We start from the raw sequence: 20,669 nt of genomic DNA, 5'->3' as shown, positions 1-20,669 counted from the left end.
TGATGAACCAAGAACAGTGTTTTCTCTCTGAGGTGATCTGGTTCAGCCAATTCAGTGTTTACTCAGGCTGCACCACATGTTTACTTGAGATTAAAACTAATGACAAGACCTAAAAAAATTATTGACATGATTAGAGATACACATACAAACAGAGGAGCATCACATTCAGGGCTGTGTGATGTGGTTAAAGAGTTATATTGAAATAATTGTGGTAGTGCTGTTGCACTGTAGCTTACAAGATAACTTTTGAAAACACTGTGGGAAAACATTTCTGCTTTCAATTAGTGCAGACTTAAGATCTCTGACTGAAAATCTGTTATTTTACTATTATTTCATGACTGAACAATAAAGTGGTGTATCAATATGTTGCTAATTTAAACATAATTTAGTTTTATGTTGTTTCTGACAGCTGCTGTTGCTTCTATGTGCATCAGGGATTCTGGGTTACATATATAACATTAACTGCGATCTTTGAATAACTCAAACAGTATGTGTTTTTTCTCTGTCTGTGACTGTATGTGGTCGTTGTCTATCGAAAGGCTTTATATTGCTCAGTGGATTTTGTTTTTATTAACTTTTTTAAATGTTTAATTGCATAAACTGTCTTAGTTTTATATCAGTCAGCACTGTGTGGTTAGCTAAGGAGAATTCTCTTTTGTGTGTATGGCCACTTTAATCACACTCTGCTTCTGTATTGTATTGTTTTATTAAAGAAATGTTAGAGTGTATGAATACTGTACTGTTGACTCCAAATGGCTGACATGAGGTGGACTCATCTGTAATCAACTAGTGTATGTGCAACAGACCACCACCAGTAATTTCTGTTGAAAGTTGGCATGATAACATGTGTAGTAATGCTGTACATATTCATCATTGCCATGCAGAGCAGCTGTTCTGGATGGCAGTGTTTTTGCACGTGTCTAATAAAGAAAACTGAGAAACTACAGTACATTGCACTGTCATGTATCAGTAATATATGCTTGTGTCAAAATATGCAGAAAACCTCCTGACAGTGTAATTCAAACATATTTTACTAACATATCAGACATAAATTCACACTTCGGAGCCCTCGTTCCACCTGCTCCAGTTAGTCCTGTCAACTGAAGGATTGTTTTCTCTATACAGTGTTTGAAGTGATAATTAAGGGCTGCACTAATAACTAAAATAGCTTTTTCTTATTTTAAAATTAAGAGTTTTGTTCTTACTTGTTCCTATTTTGTGTTGTTTTCTTCATCGGTTGTCATCCTTTTTCCAGAGACAGCACTTTTATCTACACTAATGCCCAAGAGACAAGACAGTAATGGTGAGGCTAAAAATGGTTGATAAAAGAGAGACCTTAGCCTGATCAAAGCACTCGGGATGTTTTCTTTTTTCATCTTGCATTACTGTGAAAATGCATTCAATCATTCAGTCATGGCCAGAATGACAACAAGCGCCATTAATTACTCTTTACATGTTACATGTAATCCATAAATATGTATATCCAAATGACTAAACTTCCATCAATTTGTTCTGGTGCATTTCTTTGCCGTGCCATATGGTGCTGTCTCTCTACAGTCACGCTGCACAATCCCCCCTCCTCACACTGGGGACCAGAGTTCAGGTGTATTTGTCAAGGTTGACTCTGCTTTCCTGGCTGGATGGCGCAGACAAATTCCTTTAACCCAAGGAGGAGATCAGCTGCTCTGCTAAACAGAGTTAGGGGCAGAGTTCGCTTATCTGCACTTATGCCGCCATGGTTTAGTTAAGTTTGCCTGGTTTTTAACCTCAGGTTTCAACTTTCCTCGGTCCTGTAGCCCAAGGGCTGAATTTGAGTTGGAGTTGAAGAGAGGTTTCCTCTGGGTTAGTAAGAGCCACAGTGTTTAGCCATCAGCCCTTACCACTGACTTTGATTAATCCTTCATGGCTCAAGAACTGAAAAGAAAAGCTGGGGGTGCAAGCAGGACCATCTGGAAACCTTCATAAACATGCCTGTCTTTCCACACTCTCCAAAGGATTCTAGGAAAATCGTAAAAATGAAAAGAGAGGTCCCTATTGCACAGTTTTTTTCCTCTTGAGGCATCCTGTTCATATGCAGCAAATAGAAAAGGGCTCACACTGGATCCTAGCCCTGCGCTGCACCTCACAACCCAGCCCCAAACACTGAATTGTGTAATGAAATACATTTTCATTGGCCTGTCTATGGTGCAGAGTTATACACATGTCCTCTTAATTTATGACAAATGTTTATAATTTACTGCAGCTTGGCTTAATCCTTTTCACTTCTGCATTGCAATTGAACGGAGAGCCATCTCAAAACACAAGACAGATTCTGACTCTGTGTGGGGAAGAAGCCAAGGCAGTTATTCAACCGGTGGTGGATCGGTTACATCTGGAGTTTGTTATGCCTTTATGTTTTCGCTCTTAAAAGCAATGTTATCAGGATAAAAAGTATAAATTATGTACCCTATTTGGGAGTATGTCAGTGAGTGAAGAACAGTGTGCAGACAGTAACCACCTCAGTACAGCAATACATTTCTGCAGCGAAGCAAGGCAGCTACAGGGATACAAAGAGCCAGAAATTTTAATTCTTATCTAACAACTTATCAGCCATGAAAATGTATACTTATGTTTAAAATGTAAAGTAACTTTTTCTAAACTCAGACACATGCACAACTGTTATGTTTGACAAAAAATCCAATAAATAATACGGTATATCACCTAAGTAGAAGACTTAGTTGTGGTATATCAATAGTTGGAACCATACTGCAGTGCCACACAGGGGCTTTTACGCTTTATTTTATCAGATCGTGTAAATTATCATAATTCAAACAAGGGTTCAAATTTAACTGAAACCATAAAAAATCTGGGAAAGTGATGAATGTCATCAGTACAGATCATTCGGCAGAGACATAAAGAGGGTGGTATCTGTAATAGCTCTGCCACCAAGACATTCTTTTCCAAAAGTCAGTTTTATGTAGCAGAAAAAAAGCAGTGAGTGCCCCCCTCTTCCCTCCCCTCACCTCCCGACTCTTGGCAGGGAATGTCTGACATGTCTCCTGTTACAGCTGGGACCGAGATCTTTTATCTCTATACTAGAGGCCAATTCATATTGCATGCATTCTTGCTGCACTTGTGTGGACAGCAATATGCTCGACTATTTTTTATTTTTTAACCTTCTGCCACTCTGCAAAACCTGTCTTTCCTAAATGGAATGAGTAAATAAGATAAACAGATAAAGATAAAGTACAAAAGACCAGATTGGGAAATGTGGTTTCAGTGCAATATGATGTTGCTGACAGCAGGATCTAATGTGGTGAAAGAGAATGTGCAGTGAGGGTAAAGATGATGTATACATGACAGAAAAGGGGAAAAAATATATTATTTGTAGTTTTTAGCCATTTATCTTGGTGTGGTATTGAGTAGTTCAGTAGAAACCAGAACCACGGACATATTACACCAATAACAAAGCAAGAAATATGTCTGGACCTTGCTTGCAGACACAGGCTACAAAGAAGATCCGCTTTATATTAGAATTTGCTTTTATGCTAACAAAAGACTTTTGATGTTTAAATTTTGTTCACTAAATAATAAATGGCAAGCACGTTTTTATTTTCTCAATTAAAAAATCACAACATAATTTGAAAGGAGCTCAAGTCCGGGCAAATGCAGCAGCAATAAAAGAAAAAAAACAGAACTAAAGGGGAAGAAAGGACAGAAAAACGATGGATACAAGAGTAATTCAAGAGGAGGGTTGAGAAAAGAAGATTTGTTGACATGATCTTAAGTTGGAACATATTTCAGCTTGCCAAAGCCAACAAAAAACAAGCACGCACCTACTTCCACACATACAATATGGGCACACCCAATCAGTCGCAACATCCAGCATCTATCAGTTCAAAATGAGCAAGAGAGATTTCATGTCAAATACCCACAGAGGAATTAAATTACTATTTACTGTAGGTAGGTCGCACGAAAGAAGCCATTATGAATAAGAGTGCACTTAAAGCATTTTTTCAATAGAAAATGATCCACAATTCAAACACCTTCAGTATGAAACAGGAATGTTTAGAAATGAACAAAATGGAGCCTGCCAGGAACATTAATCTACCACCCACTCATCTACAACACTGCCACTACCACAACCAGTGTGTCTTCTTTTATATTCTTGACTCCTATTTCCATTTTTCAGTCACATAGCTGATATGCCTGGTCTTGCCTGCCTCAATCGTCTCAGCACTGAAGTGAAATCAAAGAGCAGCCCAGTGTGTGATTGCACAACAGCTGCTCATGCACTGCAAAGAAGCAAAGTTCACTTTAGGCAGGGCAGGGTATGGTACGGGTGCGGAAACGGGTGCTGGAATGGCTGCTGGTGGACACCAGAATGTGTACAGTTGGAAACAGTGCAACACATGGCGTTTTCCACAGCACACTCCCAGACAGGGCTGTTTCTTGATCTGTCTTTTGAGAAGCAGCTCAGGCTCAGTGTGGTTTCTCCACTGCTGTTGCTTCCTTGTTCCTTGAGTTGGAGGATGCCTGTTGCTGTCATGTTCTCACTCTGACCTGAGAATCTATTGTTTCTGCATCATTGAGCTTGCACCTTTTCCCAACTGGAGCTATGTAGTAGGTCTGGCCACTTTAATCACAGATGAATAGCTAAAGATGCGGAGGAAAAAGAGTTCTCCAGAAAGCTTTCAATGACGCTGCCAATTTACTCCTACATGGATGCATATGCTCAGAAATAAATCACAAACCACAGAAAATTCAAATCACCCACTCACTCTGGTAAAAGGGAAATTCCACCACATGTCTCTGGCTGGGACATTTGTGGTCATCCACTCAACCTGGTGCCATATTTTGTGTAAACTCACCTGGTAAACAGCCGCACTGGAATAATCAGTATAAACACAGGTAGTAAAACTCTGTCACGCATTTGCTGCTGCAGTGCCAATTTTTGCAAGATGTTGAGTGTCTGAGTGACTAACAACAGGACATTTCCCCATAATGACATTTTCATATGAACATTTTTATTTTGTTACTCTTTAGTGATGCAACCTGTGCCCAATCAAAATTATAATTAAGTTATATTTGTGTATTAATATTACTGATTAAACAAAACTTGCATTCCCTCAAAAATAAGTCCACATTTTGTCCGTTGTTGGTGCTGTTTTGTCACCATGCAGAGACTGATCACAGTGCATATATACACTTATGAAAGTAAACACATTGATAATCTGGCACCTTGTTTGTGTTGAATGATTTAAGTTAAGACGGGCAAAGCATCATTATTTCTTACAACTACTTATAACCACTTAGAGTAACACACAGTTGCTCTGATTTAATTGTGATTACACAAACTATTAGAACAATTTGGCTGATTATTTCAATTATTTGTTTTCTGGCTTAAAGTCAAACACACACCACCAAGGGACCCTATTCATTCCTGCATACAAACGTTAGCACACCAGAAGCATCAGATGTCTACATTGTTTTTAGAAGTGAGACAGGTTACCAGACCATATGTGGGAATAAGGGTTTTCACTTTGTTGAATTGGTGTGTTTTGCAGATCAATTAAAAAAACAAGCAAAAAAACCCAAAAAACTACAGACACTTAAATGTCATATATGGACATATTGCAAAATATGTAAAAAATTATTATAACGCTATATAAATGATATAATCTTATCATTTTAAAGGACTAAATTTGAGGCTTCCACGTGTCTTCATCGCCCTTCATCTTCAACAGCTGGCCCTCATTTCTGAGGAAGGGCAGACTTTGCAACCTTGTACCAGATACAGGAGACATATACCACAGCTCCTTATTTGGGTCTTGTGCTCACAGCTAGTGGCCAGCTGCTAGGACTAAAGGTTTTCCTCTGTAATTCCCCGAAAGTCTGCTTATACGTGTGTGCTGCAGCCCTCCTTCACTCATGTACACACACACCACCTACACTCACTGTACGCCCTGCAAACAGGCGACAGAGCACTGCTGTTTTGTTTGAGGCTGCCAGCGCTCTTGTATACTAAAGGATGAGTTCACTGTGAGTGTACTGGTGATTAAAGTGAGGTCTTTTCCATCCACAGTTCACACCTACACACCTGAAAGGAAATGGCCTCCACGCTGCTGATAGTAACTCCATACTAGCTACTCATACAGAATTTACTCACCCCAACAGACATGATGTATACAGTTGCAAAATCACTAACAAAAGGAAGCAGTGTGATGGAGTAATGGGAGGTTTAGGATGAAAGACAGCTGTGGCAACCAAACTATAGTACTGCGCCCCTGAACTTGAAGCAATGGAATGGTAAGTATATGTTTCTTTTGTGTTCAAACATAACTTTAAAACATGCAAGGACACCCGGGATTGCTCACATCCTATTCTAAAAAATGCAAAGTAGTGGGAGGAGCAGGGATTTTGTTTGATGTGAGTGAACAATAGTTTTCTCACGGACACATTTTCGGTGTGCCGGCTCTCTTCGCTGGACTGCAAGAACACAAGCTGTAAATTATTACTGACTCAGTATAAACATGCCTTTATGACGTCAGGAATGATTTTTAGGTAATGATTTGTTTGCTTTGAAAGCATTATTAAAAGATATTTGCTTGTTAGTTATTTGGAAAGTCAAAACAGAATCCTGCACCGTCACCCACAGTTGGGGTCACCATCAGGCAAAGACCACCAAGACAGCTGGGGGTGGGAGGAGGCTGAAAGGGAATCTTTTATTATGCTATTAAATTAAGTCACAGATAAGTTTTGTGCCGGGCCCTGGAAGAGTTAACAAAGCCCTGCACACACACAGCAAAACCTCGTGTCACCTCCTGCTCACATCACTCAGCTTTTCAAGTGTAACAGCTGCTTCCATCCACACACATTGCAATATCCTCACTCATTCACACTGAGGGCTTAACTGTCCCACATAACACAGCGAGATTACTGGATATCCTAAGAAGTGAGCTGTGTTTTGATTTGCAATAACTTAGTTGTTTTTTCAACGATTTCATTGAGGTTGCCCACTTATCACATTGGATTGACAGGATTAAAGTGAATTAAAAGAGCAAGCAAGACATAATGATGCTTTGAGAAACTTCTCTTAGTGATTTTACTAATTTTTCTCAGATTCAGAGTATTATAATGATACGATTCAGCAGCTGTCTCTTCTGTAACACATTCGCACGTACACAGCAAAGCCAATAACTCATACCACGCATAGCTCTTGTCAAAAAGCAATGGATTACTAACATATTAGGGAGTTGATTTATGTTTTATGTGTCAACCACGTACCATTACTGGCCCTAAGTAACTTAAGGTTGTTGGAGTTGCTCAGTAAAGTATTCTGATGCTTTGCAAGAAACCACATATCTGAAAATTGATGTACTCTAAATCTGATTTGAATCAATGTTTGAGCACAGGCTTCACAGTGGTTGCAGAGCTTTTGCTCAGGTATACATATAAAGTGCAACCACATATAATAATTATGGGCATAATCAAAACACACATGCCAAGGCTTAAAATCTTACGAAAATATGCACACCTAGATGCTAAAGAGCAGCCAGAATATGTTTCTTTTCTTACAGGCATTACAAGCAACCAACGAACTGCTAAGCCTCATAGAAATTTCTGTTCAAGTATCCTAAGTTGCTTGATATTCATCCTGAATTATTATTTCCTTTTGATTTATTATTCCTTTGGATGATATTCAGTGTGTAGAGTTCTAGTCTTGCCCGATGGCTCAGTGATGCTGCATGAGTACATGATGTGTACTTACGCTGTTGTGGGTGTTCATCCGCTCGTGACATAAACTCTCCCCATTTACTCGGGATCTTCCCACTACACAGGATGCTGCCCACTAATACAGAACGGCCTCAATAATAAACAAAAACAAATTCAGTGTGGGCGAAGTGACGATTTTGCGGCTGCCTCAAGCACTAAACAGTATGGGTGAACTTAAAAACAGGGTCTGAACTCTGACACACTCCAGCTGTCATGTGGTAAGACACAATGTCAAACAGAATTACAAACAATCTCATGTCAGTTGATACAATTTTGGCCCAGGTTGTGAAAATAACATAAGACATTTTTTTTAAAGTGGTCTCTGTGTGAGGCCATTGCTGGGATGTTGCTCATTTAAATGTGTGTCCTTTTTTTGTTTGACCTCTTGTTTGTTTGACTGCAAGCAAGAAGTTATTTCCAACTTCATCATCTACTTGTTTGTGCTGTGACAAGCTGGTGTACACATAAATAACTTGTTTAAACACTTATAGGCTAGAGCAACAAAGATCCAGATTTTTTTATATATTTCTAGGATATTATAAATTAGATTGAAGGCTGTTATGAATACCATGTACCAACTGAGGACTTTGCACTAACAAGGGTGACTGCAACTTGTTAAGACACTTCGTTGTGTTGCTTCCAAAGGCAAACAGCAGGATCAATTTCTTCCATCATTGTTAATTTGAAATGACACATATTTAACAGCATTCAAAACTACAATCTGCTTGCCAACAACAATTTGATTTGTGCTGTGTGTGTCTCTTACATTACAACTACCTATTTGCTCCGCAGAGACTGAACTATATCCTGATTTTATGGTCAAACATGCCAACTGACAAGACCTGAGATTCAGCCAAAATCAGACGGCCACCTTGGAGGAATGCCTGTCAAGACCCCGGGACTGAAGATAATTTTGAAAAAGTAGGCATGACTAATAGCACGGCAGCTTGATCCATAGAGCCTGACAAGCTGTTCTCCAGTGACCTGTAAATACACAACGCTTGGCAGATGTGAAGGCCTGTACCTCTCAGACATGGCTGCTGCTGCTGCTGCTTACCCACACCAATCAATAGAATTGACAGGCTTATAGATACTCCACATTCAGCCACGGCCACAAATAACTTCCTTTAGCGTCAATAGAGGTGAGTTTATCTTGTCGCTTGCGTAGTAAGAGTGAGTAAGTTTTTACTAAGTAGACCAAAGAGAGACATACAAGGAATGAAGGAAGTTGTTGTTTATCTAGTTCAGAGTAGTGCTTACTGTAAGGTTTCATTTACGTAGGACTGATAGTAAGACTTACTGGAAAGAAACAGAAACAAAGATGTGAGTGTTTTCTTTGGTATGGTTCATGTTTATTATCATTTAATGACGTAACATTTAACATGAAAAAGTTGCAAAAAAACTGCTTCCTGCTCCAAGGTTAAAATGTCACTGAATCACACTGTATACAACATGAGTCAAACTGTGACATACATTGTTTTTAATACTCTTTCATGGCTTGTGTCTGCTCAGCTTTAGTGAGTTTGAGGAATGAACCTGAGTATTGGACATAAGATACAAACACTTCACCTGTCTATGCTAAAATGTAACAATGTTGACAACTAAGAATGACTGTAAAAACTGAATAATTAATCAATACTTTGGTGGTTTAAATTATCACAATGATACCGTTTTATTTCACCCACAGTAAGATTTGGGTGCTGGTTGCTTGGAATGGGAAACACCTATTTTATCAACTGAGCTTATGACTTAAAATGTGTTGAAGTTAATTGATTCTTTATTCATTCATAAGCTGAATCATGTGCAATGGTATGGAGATTAGAATTGTTCATGATACATGGAATCTGGCATAGCCTGAAGTTAGATTTCTTCATGTATGGGATATAATGGAACAAACTACTGTGCCTATGGGACACCTTATAAAGTCTATATATCAACAAACTGTGGATACCAAGGTGACACTGAGATGTTAAAGTTATATGGTAATTTTTGCTAGTTTAGCATTAGTTTGTTGACAGGGGTGACTGTGTTTGGCTTCAGGATGGGTAGTTGAAACATGCAAAGGTACGTGCATGTGTGGGTGTGTGTGTGCGGTGTGTGGGCCTGCATGCATGCGTGCATGCACGAAATTGTTGCTGGTGGGCCCCAGCATTACTGCTGAGGTTGGAGCAATCATATGTTCAGCTGTGATTTCCATCAACACATTCCTGGACGCTCACACACTCTCTCAGTGGAGCTGTGCACAGCACCCCCCAAGGATGTGACCTGCAGCCTGTAGACACATGGCTGCCTCACAAGCGCTTATCACAACACAGCAGCCTGTAGGATAATGGGAGGCCTTAATCTGAAGCCACGTGGAGCCAAGCAAACTTTGACTAGTTTTGCTCCTTCTAACTGGCCTTATAGAAAACAGTCGATGATATACTACACCATTTTGCAGAAGGCCAGCAGGTCTTACCATGCCAGACTGATTACAGGGTAGAGGTCAGACCACATGGACAACAAATGGTCCCTGGGCCTACACTGGGGGTTGGGCATGAGGCTGAAAACACCACTCTGGAAAAGGCAGCAATTGTTACAGAAACGGCTAAAAAGATATAAGATATTGGACCACCAGGAGACACTCGCACACACATGCTGTATACTGTTCAACACAATGACGAAGTTGGCAAAATGTCAACAATAAAACATGGAGGACAGCCTTGAGGATTCATGAGTAAAATCCCCACACAGGTCCAAATCATTCACTGTTTTTGGCAAACTGACATGAAGCCACAATGTACTGCGTGCTTTAAAATGCATGAGGGGTTCACTTAAAGTTTAGGTTCTGCCCTGAACACACCAGTCCCCCCCCCCCGCCTAAGGCAGTTTGCACACCACGCTCCGAAACGTGGCTCAGAATTACGAGGTTGTCGCATTCGTCTTGCTGCACAAATATTAATATGGGTCGGCTGGGCTGGAATAAGGACCAGCTGTTATGTGTTGTATCAGTAAAGGTTGATATGTTTTTTCTCTTTTTATGACAAGTGCCAGTGTTCCTTCCTCTCTGCATATGGCTTTATATGGCATATTTTGCTCTAAATGATGTTATCATTTCTTATTTACACAATATTTAGGCAACTCATATTTAATCACACCTTGGAGCTGAGTGTCAGATTTTGCTGGCACTCCTTGGGAAATTGATGGTATGCAACTTTAATTCCCTTTGTTTGAACTCGTTCATTCAATGTTATGCTGTATTTGGTACAGCAAAAAAAAGAAAAAAGAAAAGAAAATCATAACATAATTACTGTACTGTTGTTTAAACACATCACCAACCTTGCGAATGCAAAGGAGAAAGGGAGTTTGATCAGATCACTTTTCTGCATTCACACATACAGAATAAACTATAGCCTAACTGAATAAATAATATCTAAAAATGAATCACCCTAACCTCCACATTGCACAAACACAACAATGAGTTAAATCAACTGACTGAATGACTGATACAGTGCAGGAGTTTGAGTGAGCTGCATTGTGGTGGCCTGAATTCACCATGTGGTGGAGCTGAGTGATGGTTTCCCAAAGTCTGCCTCCACCATAGACAGCAGGCAGGCACAGCCATGTGCTACATTGTATCTCATGTTGGAGGGGTGAGGATGATGCTCCTGTGTGTAGCTGCTGTTGGACTTTATAATCTGTGACCCTTAGCGTTCGCTTTCTGTCTGCCAAAATCAGGACGAAAGCCGATATATCAAATGATTGCATTTTCCTGACACTTCACATTGATAAAGGAGGTTCAAGCTGTGTTAGCATGCATACACACTGATACTGTCAGCAGTACAACGCAGGTAGAAAAAAGATGCTCCAGCACCTGATTGTAGACATCAGATACAGTAGGAAGGTGCCTCGGACAAAGCTAGGAACCACTAACTGCATTCTAAAATGGGTGTGAAAGTCTCCTCTGCAACACAGCAGGCTCTTGTCTTCCTCCTCTTCATACTTTTCTCACTCTCCCATCTGTCTGTCTCTCTTCCCCCTATCTGTATCCTCTTCTCGCTCTCTACCGTAATGTAATGTCTTTGTCTGCTTTCTGTCATGCATTCCCTCATTTTGTCACCCCCCCCCCCCCCCCCCTTTTTATCCACGCTCTCTTCTTCTTTTGCTCTCTCTGTCCATCTACATCTGCACCCCCTCCCCTCACACTCCCTCCCTAGAAGGCACACATACACAGATAATACTGCAGCTACATGCTGCTTCGGCAACATACTGCAGCAGGCAAGCATACTCCACTGCAGCCCTTTAACACAATAGCCAGTTCTCTTATGACCTTAGGAGGAAAAGCAGTTCTTGGTTTGAATGAATGGCATATCCTCTGCAGCAACTAGCACATTTGAGTTATTTAAAAAAAAATCCTACCTGTTATAGGCAGAAAAAGCACACACATTCCATGCAAACATAACGTCTCATTTTCCCAACGTCTGCCAATTTCTGCCTTTCATCAGCATATGATAAGCATAGCGACGTGCCCTCTTTGCGGCAATTTCCTTTTATTGACATGTGTAGTTTCAGTGAAGCCCTCCCCCTGCCTATGGACATACCACCCCTGATTCGCCCTGTCTTGCCTTCTCCCCTGAAGCATGACGGAACTAGACGTGCTGTTGTAACACAATGGGACTTTTTTATTGAACTGCGAACAAACACATTCGCACATACACAAACAAAAACCACACAGAGACAGACATCTAGCGATCATGGGACACGATAGGGCATACAGTGATGCTATTGTTTGAATAACCAGGAGTGACTAAAGGGGATGCCTGTGCTGACAGACAACCACAGAAAAGAACAGTGTTACATTCACACACACATACATTCACAAGAAATGCGCAAATGAGATTCAAAGCAATGAACACAAATATACAGACAAGTGCTTTAACATAAGGTTTAAGTATTAACACTCTTTTTATCAAAGGTGTCTCATATTCTGCAACCAGATGTTGGCATATCATGTTTTACTTGGAAAACAGTGCGTGCTGGAAGCGAAAACACTGTCTAGTGCACCATATCATTGCTCAGTCATGTTTTATCCATTGTGACTACTGTTCGACTCGGCCCACTTGCTCATTGCTTTGCAATATTATATTTTGTTTGATACTGTTGTATTACCAGCACTTTTCCCTTCCAAGATCGTTATATAGAGTTTCAAGGGCCACTAGTCACATGTTGGTAAGCCTTCATTAAACACCAAACAGGTGCTGCCACCAGGGATCCCCTTGACCTTTGCAGGATGTAGAGCACGACTTAACCTATTTTATATAATTGCCAATAAACATGACTGTTTCCCTGTGATTACAAATTAATATTTCATAAATGTGAGCGCTCTATGTCTGGGGCATGGAATCTTGTGTCATTGACCCTTTAAATATTGTATGCTCATGAGTAAAGAGATATATATTATTACACTGGAATAAAGCCAAGTGTCATAACAGATGTACAGTATTAGTCACATGATCTGGCTATAAAACCCAACTGAAGCTTTTTAGATGTCAAAGAATAAAAAGGGGCAATGTGCAGCCCCATTTAAATACAAGATGGATGACTTTCTTTTCTGTATAATTGTTTGCTGGAAATCAAACTTGCATGTTGGAACCACTGAGGATCTCTGTGTTTTCACACACAATGGGCCCTTTCTTTATCTGAAAAGAGCTGCTACTCTAATAATGCTGCTGAGCTTAAGTCTGCCAACCATAAACAATAGCACTAAAGGGTGGCCTTGACGAATGTAAAGAGAGAAGGGGGAGTGATTATTGAGCCTGAATGTGAATACAAGGACACTGAGTGATGGCTAAACTCCGGTCCCTCCCTTTTCCTCACCAGCTACACCTCTCATGCCGGTGTGGGATGTCTACAGAAATCAACCGGCTGTCAAGGTCAGCAACAAGAATGAGAGTATCTCCTCTGTGGTGCGGTATGAGGAACATTCCTCGGTGCCACGTCATTTTCAACTCGCCGATTCTCCGAAAGCAGAGGAAGTAAAGTGAATATACATCTCAGATTGCATTAGTAACCCTGCTTATACACAGCGTATATGTTGAGCACACATTTCACCTGCAATAGCAAAAATATAAACCTATCTTCATGCCAAATTAAAAAAAAAAAAACACTATCTGCACTGACTCTGTTCAACATCACAGCCCCTTGTCTGGAAAGTATCGCAATCCGGGGACATAATTCAGCAGTCTTTAGATAGAGCAGCCAGATGAACTCAATGTGCCAGTAGGAAGTTGCAGTTCCTCAAATACATCAAGCTCTTTCTAGCTCATGTGTGCCAGACAACATGCAGTATAGTTCTTTGACAGTCCAACACCAGATAATATAAATTCCTTGCTTGAAAGAAGGCAAAAGCAAAGCTACATGAATTGGATCTGCTCTGTAAGGTCCTTATATATCTTCTTCTTTAAAAAAAAATACTGATTCCATCCACTCAGACAACAAGCTACCCACAGCAGCCACACACTCACCACCCGCACCACTCAGAACAAACACAAACTCACCACCCCACCAAATGGAAGCAGCTGTTATCAAAACTCTTTCATCTGCTACAGTACTTTGCAAAATTCAGCAATGAACACACGCCACTACTGAACAAGCCTGTTAGATTCTATCACACACTTTGAAGATTTAGACAACTTTCATATTCTTTTGAGCTATGTTTTAAATTTATACTCTATAGCCTGCTGCTTCCTTTGTTGTGTGCTAGTGACGGTCAAAGTGTGTATCTCTAGTTTTGTGGGATTTCACATTGCCGACAGACTGCGGTGAATGAAAAACTGAGAGTTCACACCGTACGTTGCATTTAAATTCTTTTCACCTCCAAGTACAATACACTGTTCCATTGATAAATGTGCAAGGGCCACATGTGAGGACAGTTGTTCTTCATGCATGTTACCATTGTTACATGCCTGTTTGCGATGGCTCCTTTGGATCTCTCAATTGGCAAGAGAACAGTCATAACAACAACAACAATGCCAGTACATCTGTGCGACTTCACATGTTGCTTAGGTCTCTGTACTCACTGCTTTGGACGCTGACAGTGCCAGTGGAGTTGTCCTTTCCCAGCTGGTTCTCCACCACACATGTGTAATTCCCAGAATCCTCCAGTTTTGCTCTGTTGATCTGGACTCTGGAGTTTTTCCTGTGGGAGACAACACTCGCACAGCTGAGTCAGGGGAATCAGGGCAGGGAGGAAATAGCATGGAAACGCAACAAGTGGAAACATGGGGGACAGAGAGACAGACAACAGGGCAAGCAGCAGCATGGCAACAAGTCTCTGCTTTAATAGGGATCATGATCGCTTACTCTGGGGCTGAACTTTGAAGGTGAAATAGCGCTTACAATACGAAAAGCATAGGACCAAGTCTTACAGCTACCTGTTAAAGGGATTCTTGGTCTCACAGCTACACTCCACATTAATATCCCTACATCAGTTGGAGGGTTTACTACCATACTGCCGTCTAAAGCCCTTTTTGCTGTTATGTATTTTGTATTTTCTCCTCAAAAGTAAACCTAAGTGACTTTTGCTCAACAGCTCCCACTGTGGCCACAAGTAATTACAGGATTAAACAAGGTTGAATTTCTTTACATTGGTTTCACATTTCTTCTTTTACATTTTTTAGAGATTCTTCTGAGTCAGTTACTTAAGTTTCATCATAATTAGCTAACTTGACCAGAGAGGGAGTGGAACAGGACTATGCATTATTAAGAGAGCTGGATACAGCCCTGCCAATTAGCCTTGCAACCAATATGCATCAGTGGTGAATTATGGTACTGCAGCAAAAGAAAATCTCCCGTGGCCCATTTTCCACATAGATCACCATTATAAAGAGAGATCTGTAAAACTCCTCCAACTACCAACTAATTCAGCTATTAGCCCTAAGAGGTTTAATAAAGGTATAATATTTGTACATTTGTGGTGTAAAAGGCCAGGAGGAATGCAATTGCTTACCAGGAAGTGAGAAGACTTCTTTAGTTTATGTATAGTTCAGTTTTGACTGTTAGTTATTTAAGATCTCATAATACATGGAATAGGACCCAAAGTAGAACATAACAATCATTTGAGGTGCTGTGCATTTATGCCTTGTTTTACTTTTGAAATTAAATCACTGAAATGTTTATCTGCAATTTGCTAAAATGTATTGTAACAGTAGAACAAGTTGAAAAGTCACCAACCTGACTCAGTTATACACACAACAATATATAGATAAAGTTAGCAAGTATGAGCCACTGGTTGTACTTCAGTGGTAACCAAGGCATGTGCTGAATTTACTCAAGGAGGGATGATTCATGTGTAATGATGTAATAATAATATTTATATTTCATATTTGGGGTTTCATGTCTACTGTATTGATGATATTTCTAAATTAGTTTCAAACTTCAGTAGCTTGTAAAAACACATTAGCACAGTCTGTTGAGAGAAACAACTTTGCCTTAACTTTGGAGTACCTACATATATCTCTTTTCATCTAACATTGTTTGTGTTAGGTTCACAGGACATGGGTCATTTGTACTTACTGGCTGCTCTTTATTCTGACTTTTTTGCTTTTCTTCAGCTCATTGCCATCTTTGAACCATCTGTAGGTCGGGGCAGGGTTCCCTGTGGCCTCACACTTAACTGTGAGCTTGCTCCCCTCATCCACTATTAATGGATTCTTCATCGGTTTTAACTTTGGAGCCGCAGCTGAAAAAAAAGAGGAAGAGAAAAACTCAACGTTATTTATGACCATAGACACAAACTTGATTACAATTTGTTGTACACAGTTCATTTATAACTGTGTGTTGGTGTTTTAGGAGAAACAACAGGACAAAGAAGGACAGACAGACAGCAATGGAGCCAATCATCCCTCTATAGACTAAGCCAACAACTTTTTCATGTGACCACCAGATGTTGTCACTAGATTATCAACTTTGCCTCAGACTAATAAACAGGCTGAATTTCATTCTGGCTTTGCAGCTATAAAAACACCTGAGGCAAAATTTAGCAAACATCTACAAGCTAATGATGAAAAGCTGTTCCCAAATGCAAGACAACTGCGTCACAAATGGTATGTGTATGCAACCATAAATGTACACACAATCAAAAGTAATTGTTTAACAAAAAAAGCCAATAACAATTCGACACCATGATAAGATGTCTGTTGTGATAACAGTATATTAAAAAACAAAAAAAACCCCACAAAAAAACAGGATATTTTATCTATTAACTGCACTTTGAAAAACTGCAAAGCCTTACAAAGTATGTTGTGACACGTTTTACAGCTGTTGTGTAATATTGAGTTATGTTGTATATGCTATAGTCATGGCTTTTGATGGAATTGCGTCATTGTGTACCTCTAGCGCAACACCCAATAAGCAGACTGCAGGAAATGTGTGACTTTTAAAAATGTTCCAATTATATGTTTCAGTATTTACTATACGTGAAGAAACTTTGATGTGAAATATTCCATAATTTCTTGCAACTTTTTTTTTTCATTATGAAAAATGTTCTGTGCCAAAACGCACACATACATGCACACGCAACAAACACTCACACAAACACTTTCCAGCTGACAGCTGCACACATGTTTAGGAGAAGACTCATCCAGGGCGGAGCCTGAGAGCAGGGGTGAACAAGGGTCAACCAGGGGCTGGCCAAGATGCCCCCCTCTCACTCCCTCTCTTTCCCTTACACACCCTCTCTCCCTCCATGTGTAAAATTTATAATTTCATGTATATGCTGAACTGAGTAGTCCCCCATATTACAGCTGTTTTCTGTGCATCACCTCTAAAGGATGACAGCAGAATGAAGACAAACAAAGCATGACAAGCACAGTTAAGTATACATAGGTAATGACTTCAATTAAACAGAGAAATAGAGGTGCACCAAATTTATCCCCCGTTGTCCTCTTTTTTGAGAGACTGTCCTACTTCACTGACCTGGTAAAGGCAACATGTCTGCACAGAAAGAAAAACCTTAATGATGCTGCATTTTTCATTTTCTTTGTGGATTTAAGCGGAGAATTGTGATGAATTTGGGGTACAGTTATAGGTTTGCATCAAAAACAGCATTTTGAAACTTTAAAATTGCCACTGCCACTTCCTATGTGATATATATCTACAACTAACAAAGTTTGGGTAAAAATAAATGCTCATAAATTGTGCTTATCAACCGTGACCCTCCCATATCTGTTGAGGACTGTGGACTAAAAACTACATTTTACAAAGATAGCCTCTCCTACCATGAATGCACTCCAACACTTAATAACATACATGTTACATCTGTAATATAAAATCCTCATTGTGCACTGTGTCAGTGTAACAAGGACCTAATTCATCATGCAAATCCCTGTTATACTGCACTGTTATGGTTACCTGTTTTTATCTTTCTATCATATTTCTGTCTTGTTTTCTTATAAGTTAAAGGTATTGTAAAACAGTCACTGTCAAAAGTTTCTGTACTGTTCTAAAGGAAGTACTCAAAACAGTGTTCACAGTATTTACATTTAATAAGTACAATAGATCTGGATATTAAAGCTCTCTATCTGCTGCAACCAAGTAGGTTGTGAGTGTGTTAGCCTGGTCTGCCGCCCCTGGTCACTTGGCACTAATACTCGTGATAGGAGCCAGAGGTCACATCTCTCAAGTCCAGCCATTGGATCACTCTGGAAACGACTTCTCAGCTACACAGCATTTTATCTTGTCATCGTCTCACTTAAAGGGCAATGCCCCTCGTTGCTGTTGTTGTCTACATTATTTCTGAAATATATACTGTTGTGTTAGCTTCATTCATACAGTGATATTAGAGTGATCAATGACAGGGCTGAAGACCTTCGATGTTTACTGACATTTTTTTGCCCCACTTAAGTAATGGTGATAATTGCTTAAATCCAAAAGTTGAGGAATACAAATTTGCCCAATTAAAAAGCACCAGTCCCAATTACAAACAGGCTTGATTATTCCAGGATACTCCACACCACATACAGGGAGTTGTCTGAAATACACTTGATTTCCACTTGAATCACAGATAGTTAAATGTCACATTTAAAATAGCTCACATACAACACAGATCAATGGAAAAGCCTGTATTTTTAGTTCAATGGCAGCTATTTGTTACTAAAATTAATCTGTCGCTGGTTAGACAGTGGACTTTTATCTGTGAACAGCTTCCTGTTGGAAAATGTGCGTGATGATATTCATGGCATTCGGAAAATAAAGACAAAGATTCTAAAATGAGGCAGATGTGCCTTTGTACTGTGGTACTTAGTAACCTTAATGAGTTTTTTTCTCAAGATGGATCTTTGTGCCTCGATTGCTTGAGCTGTTTGTTCAAGATTTTACTGTCCCAAAAGGATTTGGCACAATAAAACCCTCATTTATGCAGCAAAGCATAAACGTGGTTTTGCTGAAAGTCATGAAAGTATATAGGCTGAACTATATATCAGCATTTAAAATCAGCTCTGCTAGTGGGATGGGGTTATCAGTAGCCTCCAGCAAGACCATACACTGAACATGAGACTCTCAATGCTCCAGGTGTTCTTCATTAAACATCTTCTGTAATGTAACACATGTAATGCACTGTATGCAACATGATGTTTAAAAAAAAAAAAACAGACTGCTTAATGCCCTATAGTCCACTGATCCCTATAATTTTCACATTACGTTGGCTAATGGAAAATTACCAAATATTACATCTGTTAGTAGTAATGTACAATAGTTAATTTGTGCAAATTTTCATATCAAACTTAACACAATGCTTTGTTACAATGTGCTTCATTCATGAATGCAATGTGCACCTGTGCTATGTTTGATAAGAAGCTTTATCACATTTTCATGAAATGTGCTTCAGTTACAAATGTAATTTAGCGGGAAAACTTTTATTGGAATCCAATCTGTCAGTTTAATGTTTACTTCTGTCAATGACAAAATTTTAAAGAACAGAATTTACAAAGCCCTACATACAGATTGTATGTTAATGTGCTTATGTTATAATCAGAGCTCAGTTTAGATGGAGAAAGTGAACTGTGGTTTACTGTATATATTTCTTAAAGTCCATGGTCCCAAGCCTGTGTAATTGGACTACTGCACATGACTTCCATACACACTCCACTCTGGCAGACTCAGCCCAGCACACTGCCCAAGTAAAGCCTTGTCAGTCATAGTCAGAGAACAGCAGGAATGAGGTCGCACCATGAAGAAAAATGTTTAGTACATCGCCTGGACACAGGTTTGTCCTTGCCAAGCAAATTAAACGAGCTTTGTCCTTGCCTGGAAGAGTAACAGAAACACAGGACTGCACTTCTCATCAACCAAGTAAGCCAGATGTGTCGAGGGTCTGCTCCATCTACAGGATGCAGTTATAATGAAGACACAGGAGTCCATCAGACACTCTAGCTTCAAAACACAGATGTTTAACATCATTTTCCATAGAGATTATTCTTCATGTCAGTGTTAAACACACTCTTTTATCTGCATTGCACAAAATAAATTATCAAAACAAATGCCTCTAAAATCCATAAACCCTCCAGAAATCATAAAAGACACTACTCTGATCGTGTGCTTAGTGATATACGGTAGTTGTTCATCTTTGAAATGAGAAAAATCATACAGTAGACAGTTTGACTGACATGACATACAAGGTCAGCTGTACTTGATATGAATCATGTCAATTTTAATTGTGATTTATGTTTTTCAACATGAAAAATAGTTGTTGTTTTTTCAATAATTGGAAATGAAATAATTTCTTGGAGGCTAATGGTTGTCTCATTTTCCATTACAGCAGTGGAAAAAGTGTCAGACCAAAATGATAAACCCTTGCCTCAACAACAGCCTGATTCTCTCTTTTTGAAGCAGAGGGGCAGCTGCAGACATGGACTATAAAAACCAAATTTGAGGATAGA

At 39.6% G+C, this 20,669-nt stretch overlaps 1 protein-coding gene across 1 annotated transcript in view; it reads right to left on the bottom strand.

Moving 5' to 3' along the window:
• LOC133993983 (pro-neuregulin-2, membrane-bound isoform-like) overlaps positions 1-20,669 on the bottom strand; it is a 71,256-nt gene that overhangs the window by 21,515 nt on the left and 29,072 nt on the right. The window contains exons 2-3 of the mRNA XM_062433136.1: positions 16,309-16,474; positions 14,814-14,932 (exon numbers count right to left, since the gene is read on the bottom strand). Coding sequence (XP_062289120.1) covers positions 14,814-14,932; positions 16,309-16,474 — 285 coding nt within the window. The remainder of the gene's footprint in view (positions 1-14,813; positions 14,933-16,308; positions 16,475-20,669) is intronic.

The sequence above is a fragment of the Scomber scombrus genome, chromosome 14, assembly GCF_963691925.1.
Source record: "Scomber scombrus chromosome 14, fScoSco1.1, whole genome shotgun sequence".
Taxonomy (NCBI): domain Eukaryota; kingdom Metazoa; phylum Chordata; class Actinopteri; order Scombriformes; family Scombridae; genus Scomber; species Scomber scombrus.
Note: the sequence above shows the minus strand (reverse complement) of the source record. Positions and strands in the feature narration are given on the sequence as shown.